General features: G+C 36.1%; 1 protein-coding gene across 1 annotated transcript; it reads right to left on the bottom strand.

Moving 5' to 3' along the window:
- Positions 1-33: 33 nt before the first annotated feature.
- LOC126967767 (protein adenylyltransferase SelO-like) lies at positions 34-25,683 on the bottom strand. The gene is made up of 12 exons (XM_050812447.1): positions 25,360-25,683; positions 24,411-24,574; positions 23,453-23,533; positions 22,632-22,795; positions 21,256-21,431; positions 19,432-19,531; positions 17,435-17,595; positions 15,989-16,110; positions 14,220-14,349; positions 11,456-11,582; positions 5,748-5,860; positions 34-4,097 (listed from the first exon to the last, which is right to left on the bottom strand). The coding sequence occupies exons 1-12, from the start codon at positions 25,543-25,545 to the stop codon at positions 3,975-3,977; spliced, it is 1,647 nt and encodes a 548-aa protein (XP_050668404.1). The 5' UTR covers positions 25,546-25,683; the 3' UTR covers positions 34-3,974.
- Between the last annotated feature and the right edge of the window lie 118 nt (positions 25,684-25,801).

Here is a 25,801-nt window from a genome sequence, read left to right as displayed (position 1 = left end):
GTCTTTTAAATCCGCAAAAATAAAAAGTACTCATTGAAAACGCAAATATATAATTGTAACAAAATTTATGCATTAATTAGACAATTCACAATAATATGTACAAAATTAATATATATTATACATTATGCATACACAATAAATAATCTATGAAAACTACAACAAAATTAACAATTTATTTAACTACTTTGATCGAAGAATCATTTAACATGAATGCTGTCAAGAAGACATCAATTCTATGCTAGTTAACTTTGAAATTATCATTAGAAAAAAAAAATTGTTAGTTTTTTTTATACTTTCAAGACAGCAATTGGAAAAGGAAGTAATTTTATGAAAAATGGTCTAAAAAACTTGTTTCAATTTTGATTATCTCATTATGCAAAAAATAATTAAAATTAACATAAAACTAACACCACGGCTCCCCGCCCCACACTCAACGTGGAATTTTGCAATATCAGGGGAATTCACTCCAATTTAAACGCCGTCCACCACCACCTTGAGACGGCGCAGCCGGCCTTGTGTATCCTTACGGAGACGCAGATATCTCGACCTAGCGATACGTCATATTTAACGTACCCCGGGTACAAAATTGAGCACAATTTTTTGCCTCATGTCGGGGTATGTGTGTACGTTAGGAAGGATATCTGCTGTCGCCGTCTCGGCAATTTTGAGGGTAGGTCTAGACCTGTCCACTCTCTGGCTCCACGTAGATTTAGAGGACCGCGTCAGCATCTATGCGTGTGTCTACAGGTCCCATAGTGGTAACGCAGAAACCGATCATCTCATGGGCTGCGTGCAAGCGGCAATTGACGACGTGCTTGCAAAGATCCCCTCCGCTGAAATCGTAGTCTTGGGTGATTTCAACGGGCACAATGCCGAATGGCTTGGATCACGTACCACAGACTACGCAGACTCGAACTTGGGTTGCGGCGCTGGGCACAAAGGATCCGAACTGCATAGTTCTTAAGAGGAAATACAACCGTGCCTCCAGATTTTTTAAGCGGAAAATCGCCCGTGCAAAGTCAAAACACGTCGTCAAAATCGGCGAGCAGCATTCCAGTTACCCGACCGGAACACGCAAGTTCTGGTCGTTGTCGAAAGCTGCTCTTGGTTACTTCGGCCAGCCGTCCATGCCGCCGTTGCACATGAGGAATGACACCCTGGCCCATACGGCAAAAAAGAAAGCCGATCTCTTGTGCGCTCTTTTCGCCTCTAACTCGACTCTTGACGACAACGGAAAAACACCGCCGACCATCCCGCGGTGTCAGAGCTCTATGTATAAGTACAATTCAGACGGAAAATGTTAGGCGAGCTCTGTTTTGGTTGGACGTCAGGAAGTCGAGCGGGCCGGATGGCATTTCTCAAATCGTGCTTAGAACGTGTGCCCCTGAGTTGACGCCGGTGCTTACGCGTTTATTCCGGCACTCTTATTCAAAAGGCGTAGTCCCTGACTCATGGAAGTCAGCCCTTGTCCATCCGATCCAAAAAAAAGGAGACAGTTCGGATCCGGCAAACTACAGGCCTATTGCTATTACCTCCCTGCTCTCCAAAATCATGAAGAGCATGGTTTCGCCATGGTCGGTCGGCAGGTGATCTTCTGGTATACCTAACACATAGATGGGCTGCGGCTATTGAAAGCAAGGGGGAAGGCCTGGCAGTTAGCCTGGATATAGCGAAGGCCTTTGATCGTGTATGGCACAAGGCGCTCCTCTCAAAACTTCCATCATTTGGGCTTCCCGAGAGCTTGTGCAAGTGGACCTCCAGCTTCCTCACTGGGCGCAGCATACAAATCGTTGTCGACGGATATTGCTCGAACCCGAAGCCCGTGAATGCTGGAGTGCCCCAAGGCTGTGTGCTATCTCCCACGCTGTTTCTTCTGCATATCAATGATATGTTGGACACCTCCAACATTCATTGCTATGCAGACGACAGCACTGGTGATGCCGTATACATGGGCCATGCAGGTCTCTCTCGGGAAATCGTCGACCAGTGCCGGGAGAAACTTGTGTCGTCTATGTCGCGAAATGGGGTAAATTGAACCTTGTCCAATTTAACCCCCAGAAGACTCAAGTTTGCGCGTTTACCACTAAAAAAACCCCATTTGTCGTATCACCGCTCTTCGACAACACTTCCCTTAAAGCCTCGCCTAGTATCGGAATACTGGGTCTCAAAATCTCGAGCGATTGCCAATTTCGTGGTCATCTGGAGGGCAAAGCCAAATTGGCTTCAAAAAAACTGGGCGTCATTAATAGAGCACGGCAATACTTCAAGCCGGCCCACATACTAGCGCTCTACAAAGCGCAGGTCCGGCCACACATGGAGTATTGCTCTCATCTCTGGTCTGGCGCACCCCAGTATCAGCTCGATCCATTTGACCGCGTGCAACGCAGAGCAGCTCGAATTGTCGGGACACAGTGCTCTGTGAACGGCTGGATCACTTGGCGTTGCGTAGAGACGTCGCTTCATTGTGTGTCTTCTACCGCATTTATCACGGAGAGTGTTCCGAAGAGCTATTTATCCTGATTCCTGCCGCCGAATTCCACCTTCGCACGACACGCCACAAGTTAGTTTATCATCCTCACCATCTGGATTTGTTGCGGTCCTCCACAGTGCGGTATTCAAGGAGCTTTCTTCCACGTACTACAAAGCTGTGGAATGAACTTCCATGTGCGGTGTTTCCGGGACGATACGACATGGGTACCTTCAAAAAAAGTGCGTACACCTTCCTTAAAGGCCGGCAACGCTCCTGTGATTCCTCTGGTGTTGCAAGAGATTGTGGGCGGCGGTGATCACTTAACAACAGGTGACCCGTACGCTCGTTTGTCCTCCTATTCCATAAAAAAAAATATTACATTACAAGCAATAGGAGGCCTTATCCCTTAAGAGCGACTTCCTCCAGGCAACCTATACTGACTAAACTGAAATAGTTTTAGTTGATAAAATCACAGTAGGTGGTGTTATCGATATACATATAATTTAAAAATACTCATACAGTAAATAAAACCAGCAAAAGAACTAATGAATTTGTCACAGTGATAAATAATAATTAAGGAGCATTGTTTTGAGAGATTGAAGAGTTTGAGCCTTTCTGATTTCATCGGAAAGAATTCCATAGTATATATATAGAATAATATAATTTTGTCAATTCTTGAAAATTAATTTTATTTACTATCAACAACAAAGCAAACATTGTAAAGCGGCTGTCCCCAAAAGGTGACAGCCCTATCCTAAGCTCAATAACAATCAGAATTCTGCGCACGCGTCATTTTGTGACAATATCCAGTCTGTTCTCTTATAACTTATATATATTTATATAATTACCTGCACTTCCTAATCTTTGTGGCATAAATAATTAAGAGAGTTATAAAATATTACAATTTCAAATACATGGATACTCAAATATTACAATTGCTTTCATTTTAGTTAATTTTAATCTCGACTGCAACACAGCCGTTATATTTTGATATTTATTCAACATATCTAAAAAAATTATCTGGTTTTTCTTTTTGCAGCCATATTTTTCTTATTCAATAACTTAAGATTCTTTTTAATAGTATACTAACATGATTTATTCACATATAATCAATAACTTTTATACAGCCATAGCAAACTACTCAAATATGTTAATTTATGAGTTTTTCTGGACAATATCACCTACATATATATACATGTATCCATTATAACTATCTATTATTTAAAACAATTTCATATCAATAATATTAACTAAAATCAAAAAAGTAAAACCTAATTTACTAAAATCATTTATAAAATCAGTGATTAAAATTGTTTGAGATTAGCATCCACAAACAATGCACAGACAAAAATTTTATAGTAATTTTAGATCACTATATTTTTATTTTATTTAATGTAATGTAAATTGAACTTTGCTGAAAATTTCTAATATAAACGGTAATATGTTCTTATACGACTTAAAGCCTTTAAACGAAGCACACGTCCCACCACCAATAACCATAAACTTAGCTAGAACAACTAAGTTTAAGCCCATAAGACCAGCTGGGTGGCTGGGAGGAATATCCCAATTTTTCAGCTTCTTCATTCACCTCATACGGCTCCTTGAACACTTCCAACAAATGCCGCACCTGGAAAGAACAAATAATTGAATCATCACTATCTTTTATTAATCTGTGGGTAGGTACATCATACTAATCTGACTGGATGGTTTAAAAGACGCGTCCAAAGCTGTTAATAAATTTAAAAAAAAATTGACTGGATTTTCTGGACCAATCTTTAAACTTTAAATTAAAAATTCATTTCTATTCATTTTTATGTTATACATAGGCTGCACTAAAAGTATCGGGAATGGAATATTTCCACTGTTCGTGTCATATTAAAATCTTTTTAAATGAAAACTCCTTGGTTTTAAAATTCGAATACCATTTATTTATTTAAAAAAAGATTCTCGGTCTTGTCACAAGGTCTTGTCAAACTTGTTTAGTCGTTGAGAAAATGGAATTGACTCGAGAAAATTCTAGAGCGATGATTTATTATGACTTTCGAAGTGGTTTAATACAAAAACAGTGTGCTGACCGGATGATTTCTGCATTTGGTGATGAAGCCCCACCCATAACCACAATTTAACGCTGGTTTGCTGAATTTCAACGTGGACGTGTTAAGCTCAGTGATGATCCCCGTCAAGGTCGTCCATAAACTGCAGTCACCAAAGAAAACGTTGATGCTGTGCGTAAGCTGATTGAGGAAAATCGACATGTGACATACCGCGAAATTCAGGTAACTTTAGACATTGGCATGAGTCAAATACAAATAATCTTGCATGAACAATTAGGTGTAAAAAAGTTGTTTTCCCGATGGATACCGCATTTGCTCTGTGAAGAGCAAACAGCGGCTCGCGTTACTTGGTGCGTCAGAACTCTCGAAAGATTCCACGCAGGATCCTCAAATGCTGTATACAACATCGTATCAGGTGACGAATCCTGGATTTACGCGTACGAACCCGAAACAAAAAACCAGCCACGAGTTTGGGTGTTCGAAAATGAGTTAAAGCCAACAAAAATTGTTCGTTCACGGAGTGTTGCAAAAAAAATGGTGGCCACGTTTGTCTCCAAAACCGGCCATGTTGCGACTACTCCTCTTGAGGGACGGTTAATGCAGAATAGTATGCTAGCATTTGTTTGCCACAGGTCGTTTCTGAACTCCGTAAAGAGAACTGCAACCGCCGCATCATCCTCCATCACGACAATGCGAGTTCTCACACCGCGCACAGAACAAAAGAGTTTTTAGAGCAAGAAAACATATAATTATTAGACCATCCGCCGTACAGCCCCGACCTAGGCCCTAATGATTTCTATACTTTCCCTAAAATAAAGAATAAATTGCGTGGTCAGAGATTTTCATCACCTGAAGAAGCTGTGGACGCCTACAAAACGACCATTTTGGAGACCCCAACTTCCGAATGGAACGTTGCTTCAATGATTGGTTCCATCGTATGGAAAAATGTGCCTAATTTCTCGGAGAATACTTCGAAAAGCAATAAATACATTTTTAAATAGTAATGTTGTGTCACTTCCTTGATTCCCAAATTATATATCGTTATTCAAACTCCCTTGTCATTTGAATAACGATAGGTACTGGAACATTACAATGTACATACAAACAGACAAAATTTTAACTTTAGGTATATATAGCTTATTATTGATAAAGCCATTTGTGTCTATGCTCTCCCTTACTTGACTTGAAAAAAAAATAGAGATAATTACAATGTATAACTGTACCTTATGGAATTTATTATTCTCAGCGTCCGCTATGGCCTCCTGCAGTATCCAGTTCCTCGGAACATAGATCGGATTCACAGAGTTCATGAGCTCAATGCGATCATTTTCATTCACTAAAACAACAACAAAATGTTAAAATAAACAACACATACAGCGACTCAATATCTGTGTCTGAAGGCACAGCACAGGGCTCAGTAATCGGGCCATTACACTACATAACCTATGTTAATAGCCTACCAAATGTAGTTACACAGCACACTGTGTCTCCGCGAATTGGAACAGGTCACAACCTGTTCCAATTCGCGGATGACACCTGTCTGCTAGCCTACGGGAATAATCCGAAAGATGCAATGCAGAAACTACAGCTTGACTTTGACAAAATAATTGAATGGTCACATGACTGTGTCTTATTAATTAATGATAAAAAAAATAAGCTTATGTGTATAAGTTCAAGCCATAATAGAGCAAAATACGAGCCTAGACTAATATTACATAGCCACAATTGCTTACACACCAACAAACATACTTTACACAAAGGCTGTAACTGTAAGGCTATTGAGGTTGTAAGTAATCAATTATACCTGGACCTTGTCATTGATAACAGAATGAACTGGAAAATGCACATTGATACAGTATGTGACAAGCTAAGAGCCCTTCTTGCAAAGTACGCTGTTATTAGGAATAGGGTTCCATTTAAAACGCTTCTATTACTATACAATTCACTAGCTGAATCAATTATCAGTTACGGGCTCTCGAGCTATGGAAGAACTTATAAAAGCCACATAGACAGAATATACACTTTGCAACTTAGAATAGTTAAAACTATTGTTCCAAAAAATATTTAAAAAAAAACTTAAGAAATTTAGACCCTAAATTATTAGAATTCTGCAAGATACTACCATGCCATGAAAAGATAAAACTTGCGATATTAAGTGAAGAATATTTTAACGAAAATCTTAAAGTGATTAAAAAAAAACGATAATGACAAAGTATGTACCCGCAGTATTCGGGAGTCAAAACTACTTTTACTTAGATTTTTTAATGGCTATGGTAGAAATAAACTAAATTACAAGGTACCATTTCTAATAAATAAACTTCCTACATCTTTAAAACAGGAGATAACAATAAAAAATATAAAAGTGAAATTAAAAAAATATTATCTTGATAATTACATAATAAATAATAAATAGATAAGTATGAAACACAAACATCCTGTCTACCTTACCCTCAACAGAGAACAATAATACACAAACGTTAGTGAATTAAGGGTACTAGTAAATAAGTATGCGGTAAGAAAGGTTTGTTTGTTTGTAATTTTATATAATAAGTTTGAAGTACTGATATTATGTCATATAGTATATTCTTAGTTTTCTCTTAGTTTTTTATAACATGCGACGAGTGTAGTACACGGTAAAATCCGAATGGGTTTATATTTGTACTTAAATTAAAGTAAATTGTAAGATACTTTTTTTGTGTGTAAAATAAAAAAAAAACAATTACTTTGAACAAAATACTTTCTAATAGACTAATTAACCACACGAATCGAAAGAATCCAGGGGGCCTAACATCGATATTCGATATATCGTGGCATTATTCGTGTCGAATCCTACTCTTAGTGGCATAGTATTCAATGTCGAAACGATGATTGAACGAACGAAGTATTATTCGATATTGTCGGTCCTATCCCTACTCTTAGATGAAAATGTCAGAGACGAATATTCGAATTTGACAAATAATCAAACGTCACTTTTACGATAATCACACCGACACCTTCTAAGCTGTCGTTGCTATTATCGTTTTAAGTTGCACTTTTATTTTGATTGTGGGGTCAATTTCTTGAGTCTTTTGGTGCACATCAAATAAATAAACATATGCCAAATATTAAACATTAATTACATATTCAACAGGATTTTTCTTTGACTACCAAGTAAATTAAGTCGTTTTATTGATCGTTTATGGGTAGAAAGAAAGTAATGCAAATGGCCGCCTGACAAATACGAAGTCGACGAAAAAAGGTTGAGTTACTTTTTTTTTACATTTTAATTATTCGCAAGTTTTGTATTATTTATTCAATTTTAAATAGTCATATTATATTCATAACATAATTCTTGAATATGTACATTTTGTACAAAATATGTAAATTGTTGGGCCAGAGTCTGTCATGGTTCTTTGCGTCTAAACTATGTTTTGAATTTTGACACTTAACAGCGACATAGCACAGAAAATATTTAGTTTTTTTTAGGTTTGCATATAATTCATTCACACTAACATCGTAAAAAAATCAAAATATTAGTCTATGGTTACGATAACCGACAAGGAATTCGAACATTTGTTTGAGTAGGGTAGTTGCGATATATTCGGAGTATTATCGTATCGTTCCGAATGTATCGTTGTCGATTTTGCGAGTAGACCTCCAGAAGCGTTTTCTTTATCACTTGGCTTTCTCAATTGGGAAATCTAGATCACTCCCAACATACTCTGAAAGACTTACATATTTTAATATACTAACTCTGAAACAACGTAGGGACATATTGTATTTACTTTTCTCACACAAAAGTATTAACAACATTTATGACAACTCCTTTCTTGTGTCTATGTTTAATTTTTGAGTGCCTAGATGCCACTGACATGTTACTATACCGCTGGACAGGTTGTTCCATATGTTTGACATCAAATTTTTTGTGTCTATTTGAAGCGCCATTCGCGAGCGTACAGAGAACTAATTTTAACGTATAATACAAATAGCTGCGAAGGAACGTACAAAACTCTGTAGTATTTATGCATATTGAATTAATTTCGTGTTATTTATACTTCAAGAATCAACGTAATCAAGTGCACAATTTTTTTTTAGTAATAATTTCCCACCATCTATCGATGTTTGCTGAGGTTGTCATCACTAGTTTTAGTACCGTAGACTCTCGCTATATGGCCAACAGCGCCAAAATGGCGAATATAAAACGGGCACAAAGAACTTTGACAGCCGCCAGTCCAGTGGTAAAAATAGTAGAGGTCAGAGCGAGATGCCCACCTTCTCGCAGAACTATTTTGGGGATCAATTCACCTGTGTCGCGATTATGCAAAATTATAAACGATTATAAATGCTAAGAAACATTCAGTGATTCGTTGCCAAGGTTTCGCAAAATGTAAAAAAAATATATTGTAAAATAATAATTAATAAGTATTCTTGATTTGCTTAGTACGTTTATCTTGACTTGTTTGGTAGATTTTGTTAATTTCTTAATTTTATTACATTATAGAATGTTTGTTTTTTAACTTATACTTATTTTATATAACAATTTCACACATAATTTGGCATGCGGTATTCACCTTAAATGCATTTAGTAATAAGACCCTTGTAAATTAGCATAATCTAATTTATAAAATTCTCATGTCGCGGTATTTGTAGTTAAACCCTTGCTTAGTTAGTTAGTAAAGTTAAACGCTTGACCGATTCTCATGAAATTTTGAGTGCATATTGGTTAGGTGTGAGAATCGGACAACATCTATTTTTCACCCCCCTAAATGTTAAGGTGGTCCACGCCAATTTATTTTTTATTTTTAAATTTGTTTGATTATGAGTCAGCATTAAAAAATACATACAACTTCAAATTTTCACCCATCTACGGTCAACAGTTACTTTTGTATCGCGATTTTAACATCGGCAATACAACGTTTGCTGGGTCAGCTAGTTATAAATATAATATTGTAATTACCACTAGTGAATCAAAATAAACAAATATTAATAATTAATTTATATTAATTATATTTAATTAATATTAATACTAAAGCGTATTTATTATACGCCATAATGCTCAAAATTTAATGTTTCAACTACAGCAACGCTTCGCACTTTCAAATGTTACAGCATTCGTAATTATTGCAATCAATGGATTGGACGCATTGCATGGATGCAATTATTTATTTATTTAGTACACTTCTTGTTGGTGTCAAAACACCATATTAACGAAATATAACTTAAATACTTACTTACATACATACATATAATAATATCATATGGTGCAAATGGCGGCTTATAAACTATTTAGTGATCTCTTCCAGTCAACCATTTGTAATAACATAAAAGAGAAGAGTACATTAAACGTTTACCAGTAGGTTCCGCACCTCGCTGCATGTCAGCCTTTACTGAGACCTTGTCTCTCCTTCTCTTTCACTCGATGCGCTACACATACTCTTTTCCTGTTCATCTCTATGTTCCAAACATTATTTCTCTGTCGTTAGTTAGGCGATGAACACATGGTCGATTTTGGTCCGACCGAACCATCGGACGCGGTTCAGGAGGTCTACTCGGAAAATCGACAACGATACATTCGGAACGATACGATAATAACCCGAATATATCGCAACTAACCTACTCTAACAAATGTTCGAATTCCTTATCGTTTATCGTTACCATAGACTAATATTTTCAGTTTTTTACGATGTTAGTGTGAATGAAATATGTTCAAACCTAAACATTATCTGTGCTATGGCGCTGTTAAGTGTCAAAAGTCATAACATAGTTTAGGCGCTAAGGACCATGCCAGACTCTGCACCACCAATTTGGGATCATTTACACATAATCTAAATGTTAAAAAAATATGCCATGAATATAATATGACCATTTAAAATTGAATAAATAATACAAAACTTGCGGATAATAAAATGTAAAAGAAAAGTAACTCAACCCTTCTTGTCAACTTCCAATTTCTCAGGCGGCCATTTGCATTATTTCTACGCATAAACGATCAACAAACGCTAATGTTCTACGCATAAATGACGTAGTAGTAAAAAAATCCTGTTGAATAGTAAATCACATATAATTATTTCAATAATATTTATTACGTTAAGTAATTATTAATGAAACGATAATAGAGATCGACAGCCTAGAAGGTGTCGTTGAGATTATCGTAAAAGTGACGTTTGATTATTTCTGAAATTCGAATATTCGTGTCTGACATTTTCACCTAAGAGTAGTGTTAGGACCGATAATATCGAATAATGTTTCGTTCGTTCAATCATCGTTTCGACATTGATTACGATGTAACTAAGAGTAGGATTCGACACGAATAATGCGACGATTTATCGAATATCGATTTTAGGAGTAGGACCTCTGTACCGGATCGTATTCGCTGGTATGTGGCATTGTCAATCGCACAAAATCTGATAATAATAATAATTTTGTGCGATGGACAACGCGGCTTACTGTCGAATATTGTCCGCTACAAGACCGCGTCCGATGTTTCGGCCGTACTAAACCCGATCATGTATTTATACAAACAAACAAACATACAAAAATATTTTATTTCGTAGGTAAATTGCATTACACTAGAAATATATTAGTTTTGTATACAGCTCGTTCGGAAGGCAGATTTCCTTAGAGAAGAACGAGCAAGAAACTCTAAGGTAGTTATTTTCAGAACAGAATGGTATTACAAGTTCTTATTTTCAAATTAATTTTACAAATCATTTCAATTTTTACAATGCAATAAAATACACAAACGTCAATTACTAAATGCCTTACACGAGTAAGTAAAACAAAATGTAAATTAATAAGTAAAAATATAGTTATTGAGTACATATTTAAAGTACAATACAGTAGATGTATCAATCCACACATACCGTAAATAAAATAAAGGCTATACATTATACTATAGCTTTATAAGTGACGTAGGACTTAAATCACCTATTTCTTAGAGAACGCAACTAACCTTGTTCGTCCGACAAGCGTTGAATGTATCTTCGAGCCCACAGTTCCCATCGTTTCGCTTTCCCCACCTTACTCAGAGCCCACTTATCTTTCAGTGCATCAGTATTCAACAGCTCATCTGGTTTCACCTGGAATCACATCGTTAATCAATTCACTATAAGAAAATTTATTGAATTAGGCGTTACTTTGCGGAACAAAGGTGATGGGACTAAATTTTGTTACGTGTCTCTTCCGGGGGTAATACGTCACAACAGCCGGCCAATCACAGTGCGTCATTTCATGGGACGAGGGTATAAAAGAGCGGCTTCCGGTTCATTTGATTCAGTCTCGTGCCAGATTTTGGCGCGACAACATGTCCTGAGGATGCCTCGTGTAGAGACGAAACACGTGTTGAATTGTTTTAGAAAACAAATATTGGCGGAAATAACACTGAAGAAACCTTAAATCATTTGGATAATTCACTATAACACAATCCAAAGACACATTACCAAGAAGGCTTTCACTAAATCCATTTAATTTGACATATAAGATATAGGTGCACAGCACTAATATTGCACAATACGTCAGCTGTATGGCTACAGAAATACTGCTATAAGCATTTCCTTGACGCGAACTCAGGAGATTTCGCCCATCCAAAAAGTGTCTAACTATATATATTAATATTTCAAATTATACGTTTATCGCGTGCGCCAGTCATGAGCATGTCGGCGACGCCAACGCCATGAGTATTCCCTTCAAAAAGGTCATCTTGCAAAGCTGTCACAACGAATCGAGAGGGCTCACTACATTATATCAGCATATAATGGAAAAGTCAATTAAACGCACTCAACCATCATTCACTCAAGACCACACTGACAAGTGCATGACCATCGTCATTTTTTATAACAATTAGGGATAAGATGAGCTGAACGTTCAGCTGGTGGTATTCGTTCAATTACGCTCATCACCTTCATTTGCCCAGTAATTTCACTAGCTGCGGCGCCCTTCAGACCAAAACACAGTAATGTTTACATATTAGTGCATAACGGCAGAAATAGGCGCCGTAGAGGTACCCATTATCTAGTCGTCATCCTGTGCAACGGAACATCCCCTCTGGTAAATGCCCTTAATCGCTTATTACAACACCTTTAGGCCTGGGACTTCCCAACTCTTTTTATGCCCCGGAAAAGTATACGGCATCTGGTGGCTCGATAAGAGGTTATTATTGAATATGTTTTTATATATCGTCCCAACTCCATGGGCTGGTCTGTGTTGTCTTTTTTTTATGAAAATAAGGGACAAGACGAGCAGGACGTTCAGCTGATGGTAATTGATACGCCCTGCCCATTACAATGCAGTTCCGCTCAGGATTCTTGAAAAACCCCATAAATTCTGAATGGCACTACAACTGCGCTCGTCACCTTGGTACATAAGATGTTAAGTCTGATTTGCCCAGTCATTTCGCTAGCTACGGCGCCCTTCAGACCGAAAGACAGTAATGTTTACACATTACTGCTTCACGGCAGAAATAGGCGCCGTTGTATCTATCAAAGTGTCTCAGTCTACCAATAGCAAAAAAGTTGCACCGACTCTTGTGATGAAAAGTAACTGTAAATGCTGTGAAAGTAACTCAAAGTGAGACGAGCGGTTTTAGATGACGAATTTTTTCACAGCATTTACTACAGTAGAAAGTCTATCCGATATAATATTGTAACGAATGAAGTGAGGAGCGGGTGTCAAATTCAAATTCAAATATTTTTATTCAAAATAGGATGTGAAATCACTTATTGAAAGTCAAAAAAAAAGAACTACCACCCATTCCAAAGTGAATGTCTCAGGCCTGAGAAGAATGGGCGCAACAAACTCGGCGGGCTTTTTTTTTTTCATCAAAAATATGTTTTACAATTAAAGTAACATTTACAAAGTAATATTGTACAGTTAAACTTATTATTTAATAGCCTGAGGGCGGTCGCTCCATTCCCAATCTGTGGTATCATTAAGAAAGTCATTTATGTTATAGTAACCTTTACCACACAAACGTTTTTTAACAATTCTTTTGAATAACGTAACACCTTTGTTTTGAACACTTTCTGAGATCTTGTTGTAAAAGTATATACATCGCCCCACAAAAGCCTTACTAACTCGACTAAGCCGAGTAGTAGGCATCATCAGTTTATGTCTGTTCCTGGTGTTAACATTATGGTTATGACAGTTTCTGGCAAATTCACTCACTATGAACATTCATTACATTATCAAGAATATATTGAGAAGCAACAGTCAAGATGTTAATTTCTTTGAATTTTGCTCTCAATGATTCTCTAGGACTTAGGAGGGAGACGCTAGTGTAGCCTTGTGAAGTAAGTCGAGTTAGTAAGTCTTTTGTGGGGCGATGTATATGCTTTCACAACAAGATCCCAGAAAATGTTCAAAACAAAAGTATTACGTTATTGAAAAGAATTGATAAAAAACATTTGTGTGGTAAAGGTTACTATAGCATAAATGACTTGAATGATACCACAAATTGGGAATGAAAAGATCACCCTCAATATTAAGTTAAATTGTACAATATTACTTTGTAAACATATTTTTTGATAAAAAAAAAGCTTGCTGAGTTTGTTGAGCGCATTCTTCTCAGGTCTGAGGCATTCTTTTGGAATGGGTGGTAGTTTTGGACTTTCAATAAGTCACATCCTATTTTTTAAATACTTGAATTTGAATTGATAGATGGCCCAATACATGGAAATTTTCACAAAGGAATGGTTTATGGCATAGCTCATTGTATCTACCTCAGCCAGTTGTCTGAACGTCCCAGTAAAGTCAGCTGTAGTCTCTTGCATCATACCGAGCAGGTCTTTCACAAGAACATCGTCCCCATCTTCAATTATCGTCAGGCCTAGCTTTTTGTTAAATATTATCCTGAAAATTTAACATAGAATATTATTTCTAATGATTTTTATATGTATTTACAACTTTAGTTGACATAATAGGGGTTAAAGCTTAGGTAATTTATAAGTCTACGAGACTCTTCCTTTTTTTTTATGGAAATATGGGACGAGACGAGCAGGACGTTCAGCTGTTGGTACATGATACGCTCTACCCATCACAATGCAGTGCCGCTCGGGATTCTTGAAAAAACCAAAAATTCTAAGCGGCACTACAATTTATGGCGCTCATCACCTTGAGACACAAGATGTGAAGTCTCATTTGCCCAGTAATTTTACTAGCTACGGCAAAAACACAGTAATGTTTACACATTACTGCTTCACGATAGAAATAGGCAATCGATGCAAACGGTGCAGGTTTATTACTTTAGTGCGCGTGACAAACTACATCTTACACTCGCAATTTGTATGTCACTTTGTGTTAGAGTGCGAGCATTGCTCAAAATAGACTGTCAACCTCAATCTTTTCGACGGTTACCCAGCTGTCACAGACGCATAAATTATCTAAGACTAATAAGTATGTTACTGTCTTTTTGCAATAAAAAAAAAAAACAAAATTATTTTTATTTGAAGTATTTATCCTCACTAGATATACAGTTTTGTCATCTCACGGGAAAGTGACACTCTGTGAAACAATTCTCTATTGCTTCTTCTATTTAAATGTCGCCTTGCGAGCCACGTCCAAAGGTCGCCACTGTTGTGTGTTAAATTAGAATCAAAATCAAATCAAATCAAAATCACTTTATTCATACTTTGACCTACGTCAAGGAAATGGCACTTATGAATGTCAAAAGTTTTCTTTTCATTTTATTTTTACCGCCACATGGGAAAGGGTTGAGCTTTTAATAAAAAGAAGTGGCACTCTTTTAAATCAACATTCACAGCTACATCTTTTTACAAATCATTTCAGTTACAATATATGTAAAGTGATGCAACAAAAATATACAACGCCTAACACGAATAAGTAAAAAAAAGTGTGTGTGTACTTATATATGCACGCAAGAAGTTATACTTCGTTGGCCTAACGAAGCAAAAATCATTAAAATGACTTATTCCTCATACTATTCTACGTTTTTAGAAAGAACAAATATGTAAAATTCTTGCAAAGATGGCTTAAAAAAAAGCGCATACTCCTTCCTTAAAGGCCGGCAACGCTCCTGTGATTCCTCTGGTGTTGCAAGAGATTGTGGGCGGCGGTGATCACTTAACACCAGGTGACCCGTACGCTCGTTTGTCCTCCCATAAAAAAAAAGATGGCTTTGACAATTAATTATTAAATAATGAATACGGCTGTATAGGCTTGAACCCTTAGCCTATAATGGACGAAGAAACAAAAAAAAATAACGAATGACGCAAACGTCAGAAAGTTTTAGGAACCAACTTCAACCTTAACTTTTAACTGTAACTTTTGTGTTACTGTGATGCGCGCGTATCTTATAATTTCACTCTCATATTTTTTTCTAGTATAGCTTAAAAAAAAGTAAATGTTAATAAATACGTAAAACCAAGAGTTATTGTGTATAGTCTGTACAGTAGATGCATCAATCACCGCAAATAAATAAAGGTATTTTGCAAGAATGACCAAAATATTATGCTTATGTCCTACCACTTGCCTAATTTTATCTTCAACATATTTCTCAAGTTCTCTTTGTATATCACGCGCCTTGCGAATCTGTTCCTCTGTCAATATTGGTATCAACGCCTCTAAAAATTTGTCCAAATTCCATAACAGTATCTGAAAATTAACAGATAAAGCTGTAATGCATTATCTGAATGGAAGCAGGTTATTCATTGTGTCTGTAGAACTTATTACAACGGACTTACTGAAGGACTTTCATTGTAGACCCGTGCTGAAGCCTTTGAAAATGATAAAAAGTGAAAAACAAAAAATAGCAGGATGGAACCCATTGCAAAGGAAGAAAATATAACAAAAGTGAAAGCTAATAAATTACGGGCGATCTGAGGTCGGAAGTGGAAAGGGCTTAAGGGTAAAAAACGGTTAATATTGATTTCCAGCGAAGCACAATTCATATGGAAAAAAAGATAAATAACAAAGTTGGAGGTAATAAAAAGATCTACAACTTTTGTTTGCACACTTTTTTCACATGTCCTCAAAATTTATGTGAAAAATTTAAATAACCAACCTTTTCCACTTCCCGACCTCGGATAGCCCGTAATTTATTTTTCTATTCATTTCTGTTATATTCTCATCCTTTTCCAGTGGGCTTCACCCTACTATATACTTTTTGGTTTAAAAAATTATCGACCCTGGTCTACTGTCTATTTTCTACAGAATATATCAAAGTAAGGAGTGTTTCGAAGAGCTATTTGACGTGATTGTTGTCGTCGTCAGCCCGATGGAACCACACGACACATATTTAGATATAATTCATTCATCATTCATTCCTTCGCAGTGCAGTTTTCAACCAACTTTTTGTTACGCACAACCAAATTGTGGAAGAGCTTATTCGCAGTGCTTACAAGACATACAACATGGGTATCTTCAAAAATGTGCGTCCAACTTCCTAAAAGGTCATCCACACTGATGATGATGCGATTCCTCTGAAGAGAGTGCAGGAGTGGTTACTTAACATCAGGGGACCCGTACCATCGTTCATTCTGCTCTTCCAAAAAATAGTTATAATTATATATTAAAATAGTTCCAAATAATACTCGTGGGCAAGGCAAGCAAGGCGTTTGAAATATCGTCATTCGGATGTTTTACTTACGTTTTTTGACCCTTCTTTTACAACTGCCTTAATAAAATTTCCTAAACGTTTGCCCTCTGACTATTCAATAACTTTTTCTAATGCAATTAGAATGGCTTTCTTAATGATGGACAGCTTAAAAATGGATGTTCACCCTGAGACAATTTAACTGAAAAATTTATTCTAACGAATTTTTTTTTTAAGAAAAGTCCGCTGAGTTTTTATCGCCCATTCTTTTCTTATATTTTGAAAAAGGGAATTAGTTTTTTCGTTCGGAGGGTGATTTAAATTTGTATTTATACGTAATCCAACGGACGCCATTTTGATGGATATCGTTAAAACTCTTCTCACCTCCGGTTGCATTTTGTAGGCATATCTGCCTCTATCGTCCGACGAATTTGGCACGTAGTGGTCATAATAGTGCTCTACGAAGCCGTAAGGTCCGTAGTCTATGGTCAGACCCAGTAAACTTATGTTGTCTGTGTTCAACACGCCGTGAGTGAAACCGAAACCTAGAACCAACAAATTTGTGTCAAAGTATTTGTTTTACTCATAAACTTAGTATATTAGCGGAATAGACAACACTCTCCTCATTACGGCGAGACTAAACTTAAAATGTTCATGTGTGATAGTTTTACAGATGTGTTGGTGAGTTGGTGAAGTATGTAGTATTTTGCTTTTAGACAATCCCTATGACAAATATTGATAAACGGCGTCATATTCACGTATACAATATTTTATTATCTAACACATATTTTCTTAAATGATTTTAATCTTGAGAAAATAGTGTTTACTGCGTATACAAAATGTAATATTTAGTATTTTAGTGTCTACGAAAATAAACATCACGAAAGAAGTATTGAAGGATCAGTATTTACCTGCGAAAATTCAAATTAAAAAAAATTTCATTCACTGTGTAACTTTAAGTTATTTAGTGCAAGTCATGATGAAGTACAAAAGTTACAATAGCATTCAAATGAGTATAACAATATTCATTAACAATAAATTTAGAAACATTAATACCAACTATCTTTATCATTCAAATAATCTTTCACATTATAATAGGCCTAGGTAAGATATTAATTTATATTTAACGATACAATTAAATTTTTTAATAGGTAAGTAATATTTTAATATCATTTGGGAGTTTATTATAAAATATAACACAATCCACGTTTTGACAGGAGACTAATAGACACTAAATTGTGTCAAAACTGTTTCATGGTCGTCATCTGTTCCGTCTCTTTCTTACACCTAGGTTTTTATGTAAGAATAGTTATCTCACTCTCACACATGGTTCGTCTATTACCCTAATATAAGTACTAAGTGTATATTTCTACTGCTTTATTTACATCTAATATATAAAATTCTCGTGTCGCGGTGTTTGTAGTTAAACTCCTCCGAAACGGCTTGACCGATTCTCATGAAATTTTGTGTGCATCAATATTATACCAATGGTAGGTCTGAGAATCGGACAACATCTATTTTTCATCCCCTTAAATGTTAAGGGTAGTCCACCCCATTTTTTTTTTAATTTTTAGATATTTTTTTTTATGTTACAACTTTAAAAAATACACACAACTTCAAATTTTCACCCGTCTACGATAAACACCTATTTTTCTATCGCGATTTTTATATTATTCTGTTACATCCACAGATCCGCAATAGGGTTGCAAGATGGCAATGGATTTTTTTTATTTATTACTTTATATGGCAATACAACGTTTGCTTGTTACAGTGTTCGATTGAGATCTGCAGTTATTTCATGTCTACAATGAACAACTAATACTCGCATTAACCCTTTCATGCAGGCTTAGGTACTTAATAATAATATAATAATATTGACACACTTTTTACACAAATTATCTTGCCCCAAGTTAAGCATATATAGCCTGTGTTATGGGTTACAAGACAATGATATATTTAATATAATACACTTACTTAAACATACATAAATTCATATAAACATACATAAATACATTTAAAACTCCAAGACTCGGAAACAAACATCCATATTCATCATATAAATGCTTGCACCTACCGGGATTCGAACCCGGGACCTCTAGCTTTGTAGGTAGGATCGCTAACCACTCGGCTATACAGGTCGTTAATGTAAGTGTAAAATGAAATAAGTTACATAAATATGCATTGATACTCTCGCATATATCATAAAAACAAACAACAAAAAATTTGTGAGAAACATGTTAAATTTAAATTAATCTATTCAGTAGTTTTGCGTTTTGCCTGGACATATAGGCGAAAATTCTATAAACTAATTTCACGCAGCAAGTATTATTTAAAAAAAATATATCCAATTTACTGTATTAAGTATTATTACATGTAAATACCTTGCCACGAGGCGACCATGTCTAAGTTCCTATGAGCCACTTCTGAGAATAGCTTGACGTATCTGTCTTCATCTTCCAAACTGATGTCTGGGAAATGGTGCTGGAATACCACAGACTTTTTATCAGAAAATAACAGTGGGAGGCTCCTTTGTACAGGATGATTGATAGTTCCGCTGTGAAGCAGTATTTCTTTTTTAATGAAAATAAGGGATGAGACTAGCAGGACGTTCAGCTGATGGTAATTGATACTGCCCATTACAATGCAGTGCCGCTCAAGATTATTGAAAAACCCAAAAATTCTGAGCGGCACTACAACTGCGCTCGTCACCTTGAGACATTATTGTGTTGTAAGCATTACTGTGTTTCGGTCTGAAGGGCGCCGTTGCTGGTGAAATTACTGGGCAAATGAGACTTAACATCTTATGTCTCAATAACTAACAACACTTGGTCTAATTACGATAAACGAAACACAGCCATTGCACACATAGACCAAGTATAAAAACTAAACATCGGTTTGGCGTGGCCAACATGAGACATATAATATCCTATATATATAGATACATAATATAACACAAGTGTTCTTTCACTATCACTATTACATCGTAAAACACAACATCGCACCATACTTCCATCTATTGAAAAAAAAAGGGAAAAATATTTATTTTTGTAACAAAAATGGTACAAACATAATAGTGGATGTGACCTTCTATTAAGTGAGAAACACCTGTGCCAGAAGGCCACGCTATTCCATATCAATTAAAATTAACAGTACCAAAAACTAGGGATCACAAATTAAGTCTAGAAATATAATTTAACAAAAGAAAAATATTATACAAACAGGATGTCTGATTGTGCGTGTGTGTGGTGTGTGTCATTGTTACTTTTCGTAAAACACGTATTGTACTATCAAGAAGGTATAACTAAAATTTACTCCGTGTAGTTAAATAGCTCTTCCATTTCCTCATAATTCATGGATTTCAACCAAGTGGTTAAACTTCGTCTACATTCCACTTTGTTACGCGTATAGATCTTGAGTTTTTCATTAATAAGGTTATAAACATGTTCTGATTGTTTCATAAACTGTCGAATTGCAAAAGTGGTGTTTACACTAGTTGGCTTAATAATTACATGTTTTGTTCTTTTCTACAGGTAACAAGGATCAGGGTGTCTTTTAAGAGTAACATGAAGGCCATAAAGTTTTCTAACGGATAGTACGTCGCAGTCTTTATATAATCTATATATAATCGATTCTACTTAAAATTGTCGCTGATGTTGAATAAATGGTGGTTATTTCACACGTTTCACAACAATAATAGCTTATTTTTATAGACGCAAATAAAAGTAAACAAAATATATGTGCAGCGCTGTCAAGTTTGTTTAGCACACCGGGTGTGCTGACCTTGAAAAAACCGGCACGCATTGCGAAACAAAAATCTAATCATTCTATTTCATTTCTTTACATAAGACTCACATAAGTTTTTCTTTTTCTCGTGTGAGTGAAACGGAAGCTATCAATTAGTCTAGTTACTATACTTGGCCTATGATTGCACATACTTATTACAGCTAATAAATAGGTAGCTATCATGAATGGTACTTTCTTAATAATAATAATCACTTTAAATAGACATGTTTTAGCGCCTTTAGCTAAAATTTAGATCGCAATTAAAATTAAAATTTAGATCGCAATGACCTTTAAATATGCTTTGCTTTATTTATGTTTTTCTTCTAAAACTTGACCACATAATGAAATTATTTAAATAAGAATACTTAATAAAAAAGAAATACAAGATGTCTGGAACAGCATACTTATGTATCGGAAAATACCTTTATGACAAAATCAGCGAAGGTAGCCTCAAGGGTGTACTCCTTCTTTCTGCACAGTATCTCGAAGGATCCGATGCGATACCAGGCCGGTGCCAGACGCATCACCACGGCAGCTCGCTCCTGCTTGGCCATACCGCTGTAACTCTTGTCACGCCACACCTTGTGGTCGTCACTCACTGCAACCAAGAGTCACGCAGTCAGGCAAAATGGAGGATAAAAATAGAAAATGCCGGATGCCGGTTAGATTATGGTTACCACAACGTCGCCTATTTCTGCCGTGAAGTAGTAATGTGTAATGATTGCGTTTCGGTTTGAAGGGCGCTGTAGCTAGTGAAATTACCGGGCTAATGAGACTCGCAATTGTGGTGCCGCTCGGAATTTTTGAGTTTTTCAAGAACCCTGAGCGACCCTGCATTGTAATCGGCCGAGCGTATTACGATCAGCTGAACATCCTTTTTTTTATGGAATAGGAGGACAAACGGGCGTACGGTTCACCTGGTGTTAAGTGATCACCGCCGCTCACATTCTCTTGCAAAACCAGAGGAATCACAAGAGCGTTGCCGGCCCTTAAGGTAGGTGTACGCGCTTTTTTGGAGGTACCCATGTCGTATCGTGCCGGGAACACCGCACAAGGAAGCTCATTCGTCCTCGTCCTGCTCATCTCATTCCTTTTTTCATAAAAAAAGTGAGGCAAAATGTAGGACAACACGGTGCTTCATGCAGATGGCATTGCTTGCGGCGGCGTCGCGTTATCACTACCATCATGTTCACGAAGCATCCTTACACAAACATTGAATTCAAGCTCTAAAGGTTGATGCGTTTATATTTATTACTATATAGTTAATTCTTTATCTAATATATAAAATTCTCGTGTCACGGTGCACGGGACCGAACTTCTCCGAAACGGCTTGACAGATTCTCATGAAATTTTGAGTGCATATTGGGTAGGTCTGAGAATCGGACAACATCTATTTTTCATCCCCTAAATGTTAAGGGTCCACACGAATTTTTTTTTAATTTTTTTTAATTTTTTTTTTTAATTTGTTTGATTATGAGTCAAAAAATACATACAACTTCAAATTTTCACCCATCTCGATCAACAGTTACTTTTGTATCGCGATTTTAATATCGGCAATACAACGTTTGCTGGGTCAGCAAGTAACTTATAAAAGGCCTTCGACCGCGTCCCCAGGGATGGTACAGAAACGTGACGCCTTCTTGCCGTAACGGACTGCTGGTTCTTTTGTATTGTCGTGCAGTTACCTCGTAGTTGCGCCTAAAAAAGTTTTCTTCAAAAAAAATTACAAGATAAAAGTTTTATTTATACATTTCTTTTGGCATTTAAATGTCAATGACATGCTACTTGAAATTCTTACCAACCAATCCCGCAGCTCTCGTGGTAGGTATCCCAAGGTGGTAGCAGGCTTCACTGGCGATCATCTCACGAATTGAAGACCGGAGCACAGCACGTCCATCTCCGAAGCGAGAGTAGGGTGTTTCTCCTGATCCCTTCAGCTGAGGTTGCCATGTTTCACCTTTACTGATATAAATAAATACGGTAATATAGCATTAAAACAAGGAGAACGATAATAGTTATTAATGCAACTGTTTGGTAATAAGGGGTATTAAAACACGAATATGGGTTTATGATAATAGTATCACACAAGTGTTTAATTACCTAATATCAACAGTTGCATGCAAGACTCGATCTACACCCATAATATGAAGCTTAATGCTAACATTAAAAAAGACAGTCCTAGTAATCTTTGCATCATCCAAACGAGTGTTGTAATGAAAACGGATGATGTAATGTTGTACTGAATTTCATTACAACACCCGTTTGGATGATGTAATGGTTATTAGGACATTGTGTGTTTTAATGTTGGCAATAAGCTAACTGTTTTAGAATCTTTAATAGAGGATTTAAAGCATCTGTGTAGAAAAACAGGTAATACACAAGGTGTGAAAATCGACACGACAACTATATAAGTGGCTACTCTAGTATTGAAAGTAGTTTACCATTACGAGATTACCAACACTTCGATCAGAAATGCCAGTGGTATCCAAATGTCTTAGTCAAACGGACAAAAACACAAGCACCCAAACTATTTCTCATTGGACAGTTTATTATCAAGACTTATTAAAAGTACACACTTCATAGCACTCCAAAGTGATAAAGTAATATAGTAAAATCTACCTGTTAGTATACTCTCCGAGTATGTGAGCCCTTCCGTCACCAAGCTGATCCGCCCAGAAACCAAATTGATATCCCCCATATCTGTAAAGTTTTGTTAAATAACAGTTAAGTTAGCATATTATGCCATGTGATTGGCACAATTGTTTTTGACACTTCTATCTCCTGTTTGCCAGCAACAAAACACAGTCAAGATATGGATATCTAATATAATAAATATCTGCAGCATATAATAGAACTCTTGCATCTCTTTAAATGAATGTCATGAAGTTCATTCATGAATAATTCATACAAGTAACATATTAAATCAGTTTTTAAAAATAGAACATTCATTTTGTATATCTTTCTTAAATTGCTACCTTTCCACTATACACACACACTATACAAAATAATCTCATTACAATAACCCCTTTTGAGCATGTATTGTAATAGTCATTGGTCTAGTACACAGTTGAATTCCACAAGAATAAAGTGGACTGCGCACAATTAAATTAATCAACTATGCACTGCTTACTAAACCGATACTTGCAATGTACAACTACAGGTATAGTATTACAGTTATATTCTGTAGCAGTACACCTCACCTCAGACAAGCAAAACAGCAGAGCCCCAGGAGATTTTTCAGATACACCAAAACCGAGTGTGCAGTACAGCACCCTACTCCCTCAACAAGTTCTGAACCTTATTTTGTTTATAAGATGGTTAATTTTGCATGGTGCATGGTGCTGGTTTCAATAGCTTTCTGATACATTCACTCAAATCATCCTAATTATAAGCAATCAATTGCTAGATTTAAAATAATACACATTGACAGAACTCTGTGCGAGTGCCAAAATCACGACAATCTGAGGAATACAGCACAATTTGTGATTAGAGTTTCTGTTCTCTGTTATGCAGGACCCAAGCTTACTATACAAAAACCCAATTTTTATCTACTTATAAACAGTAATATGACTAATACCTATGTGACACACAGTATGCACCTTCTGGATAATACTTTCCAGCCAAAAAGTTGGTAAAATCCTCATCATCTGCAACCTTTGGATCTAAGTCAAGTATATCAGTTAGAGCTTCTTCTGATACACAAACTAAGTGCAGCTTGCCAGTTAGTGGCTCAGTTGGCACCTGAAATTATTTAAGAATTTTTAATTTCACATACATTTCTGACTCACAAAGTCTGTTTTGAAATGCTACTATGTTTAGTAGTATAGAGTGTTAAAAGCTTCTTAACTCATAATGATAAAAAAATTATTCATTAGCTTAATGGAAAAAAGTACAAGCTCGACTAACTTCGACAAGGGCCTCTGTACTATGTGTGGACCCTTACTTCTGGGTGCCATCCACCAAGACTAGAAAGACAAAATACTGAGTGGGGATATAATTAAATTACACAATGTGTGTGTGTATCACACTAAAACATTAACTAAATTTAAAGGAAATTAAAAAGAATAAAGAAAAAACATGTGGAAGACCTGTGTGTGTGTGTATCAACCCATGTGTATGGAAATGTACTTCAATATATAGATACTGCTTGTTCAGATATTATGCAATGTACTGATTAGTCAACAGCTTTTCAGTTTCGTCTTAGTTCAGTGACAATATAGTTTTGGTTAAAACACATTTTATTTCAATTTTTGGAAGTTTGTACATGTCAGGCCTGCTATCATAAAGCATAATTCATGCCTTTGGGGATAGGAGTGAGTGTGAAAGTCCATTATTATTATGTACAGAATAAAACTTTATATTAAATAGTCATTTTTGGAGATAGCGATTTGTATACAATTCTTAATGGGTAGAATCAGGTGAGCCTCATCCTTATCGCATATTTCAATAAAAATAGCCACTTCTGCCAATCTATATTTTCTTACATATAATATTTATATGTTTTTGGCATGCTAAGAATAATTTACCTTAGAAAATATGAAATTATTCACAGCAACGGGTACGTTATACTCAGGGTTCTCGCTTATAGGAAGCTCAGCATAGCTCGGTGGAGATTTGAACTTGAACTCTTTAAAATCACTAATCATCTTAGTTAGACTTAACATACTGAACTTTTGTTGACATACAGCCATTGTACACAAAACGCGCCTCATGTATGATACTGAAGTATCTGATGTATACGTTTAATATGAATTATTAAGAAATAATTACAAACAAAACATTGCACAACATTCAACAATCGTCAATCAGTATTTTACAATTTCCAATATCAATTCCTACAGCTGGAAATTGTTTTGATTTTCAAAACTTCAAGGTTGACAAGTGACATCTAACGTTAATCAGCTGTTCTCTTTTTTCTTAATTTTAATGGCGGCATTGTGTTTAATTCAGCTTGCAGTGTAATTTTCA

Source organism: Leptidea sinapis, chromosome 13 (genome assembly GCF_905404315.1).
Source record: "Leptidea sinapis chromosome 13, ilLepSina1.1, whole genome shotgun sequence".
In the NCBI taxonomy this organism is placed as follows: Eukaryota; Metazoa; Arthropoda; class Insecta; order Lepidoptera; family Pieridae; genus Leptidea; species Leptidea sinapis.
The sequence above is the reverse complement of the archived record's forward strand: the minus strand, read 5'-3'. Positions and strand labels throughout refer to the sequence as shown.

What these genes read in the sequence shown, in the direction of transcription:
- LOC126967767 (XM_050812447.1), bottom strand. Translation starts at nt 25,545, where the DNA reads ATGAGGCGCGTTTTGTGTACAATGGCTGTATGTCAACAAAAGTTCAGT. An exon ending in TCGCTGATTTTGTCATAAAG is followed by an intron (nt 19,532 to 21,255) that starts GTATTTTCCGAT and finishes GTGGTATTCCAG; the next exon opens with CACCATTTCCCAGACATCAG. An exon ending in CATGGTCGCCTCGTGGCAAG is followed by an intron (nt 17,596 to 19,431) that starts GTATTTACATGT and finishes TGTTGGTTCTAG; the next exon opens with GTTTCGGTTTCACTCACGGC.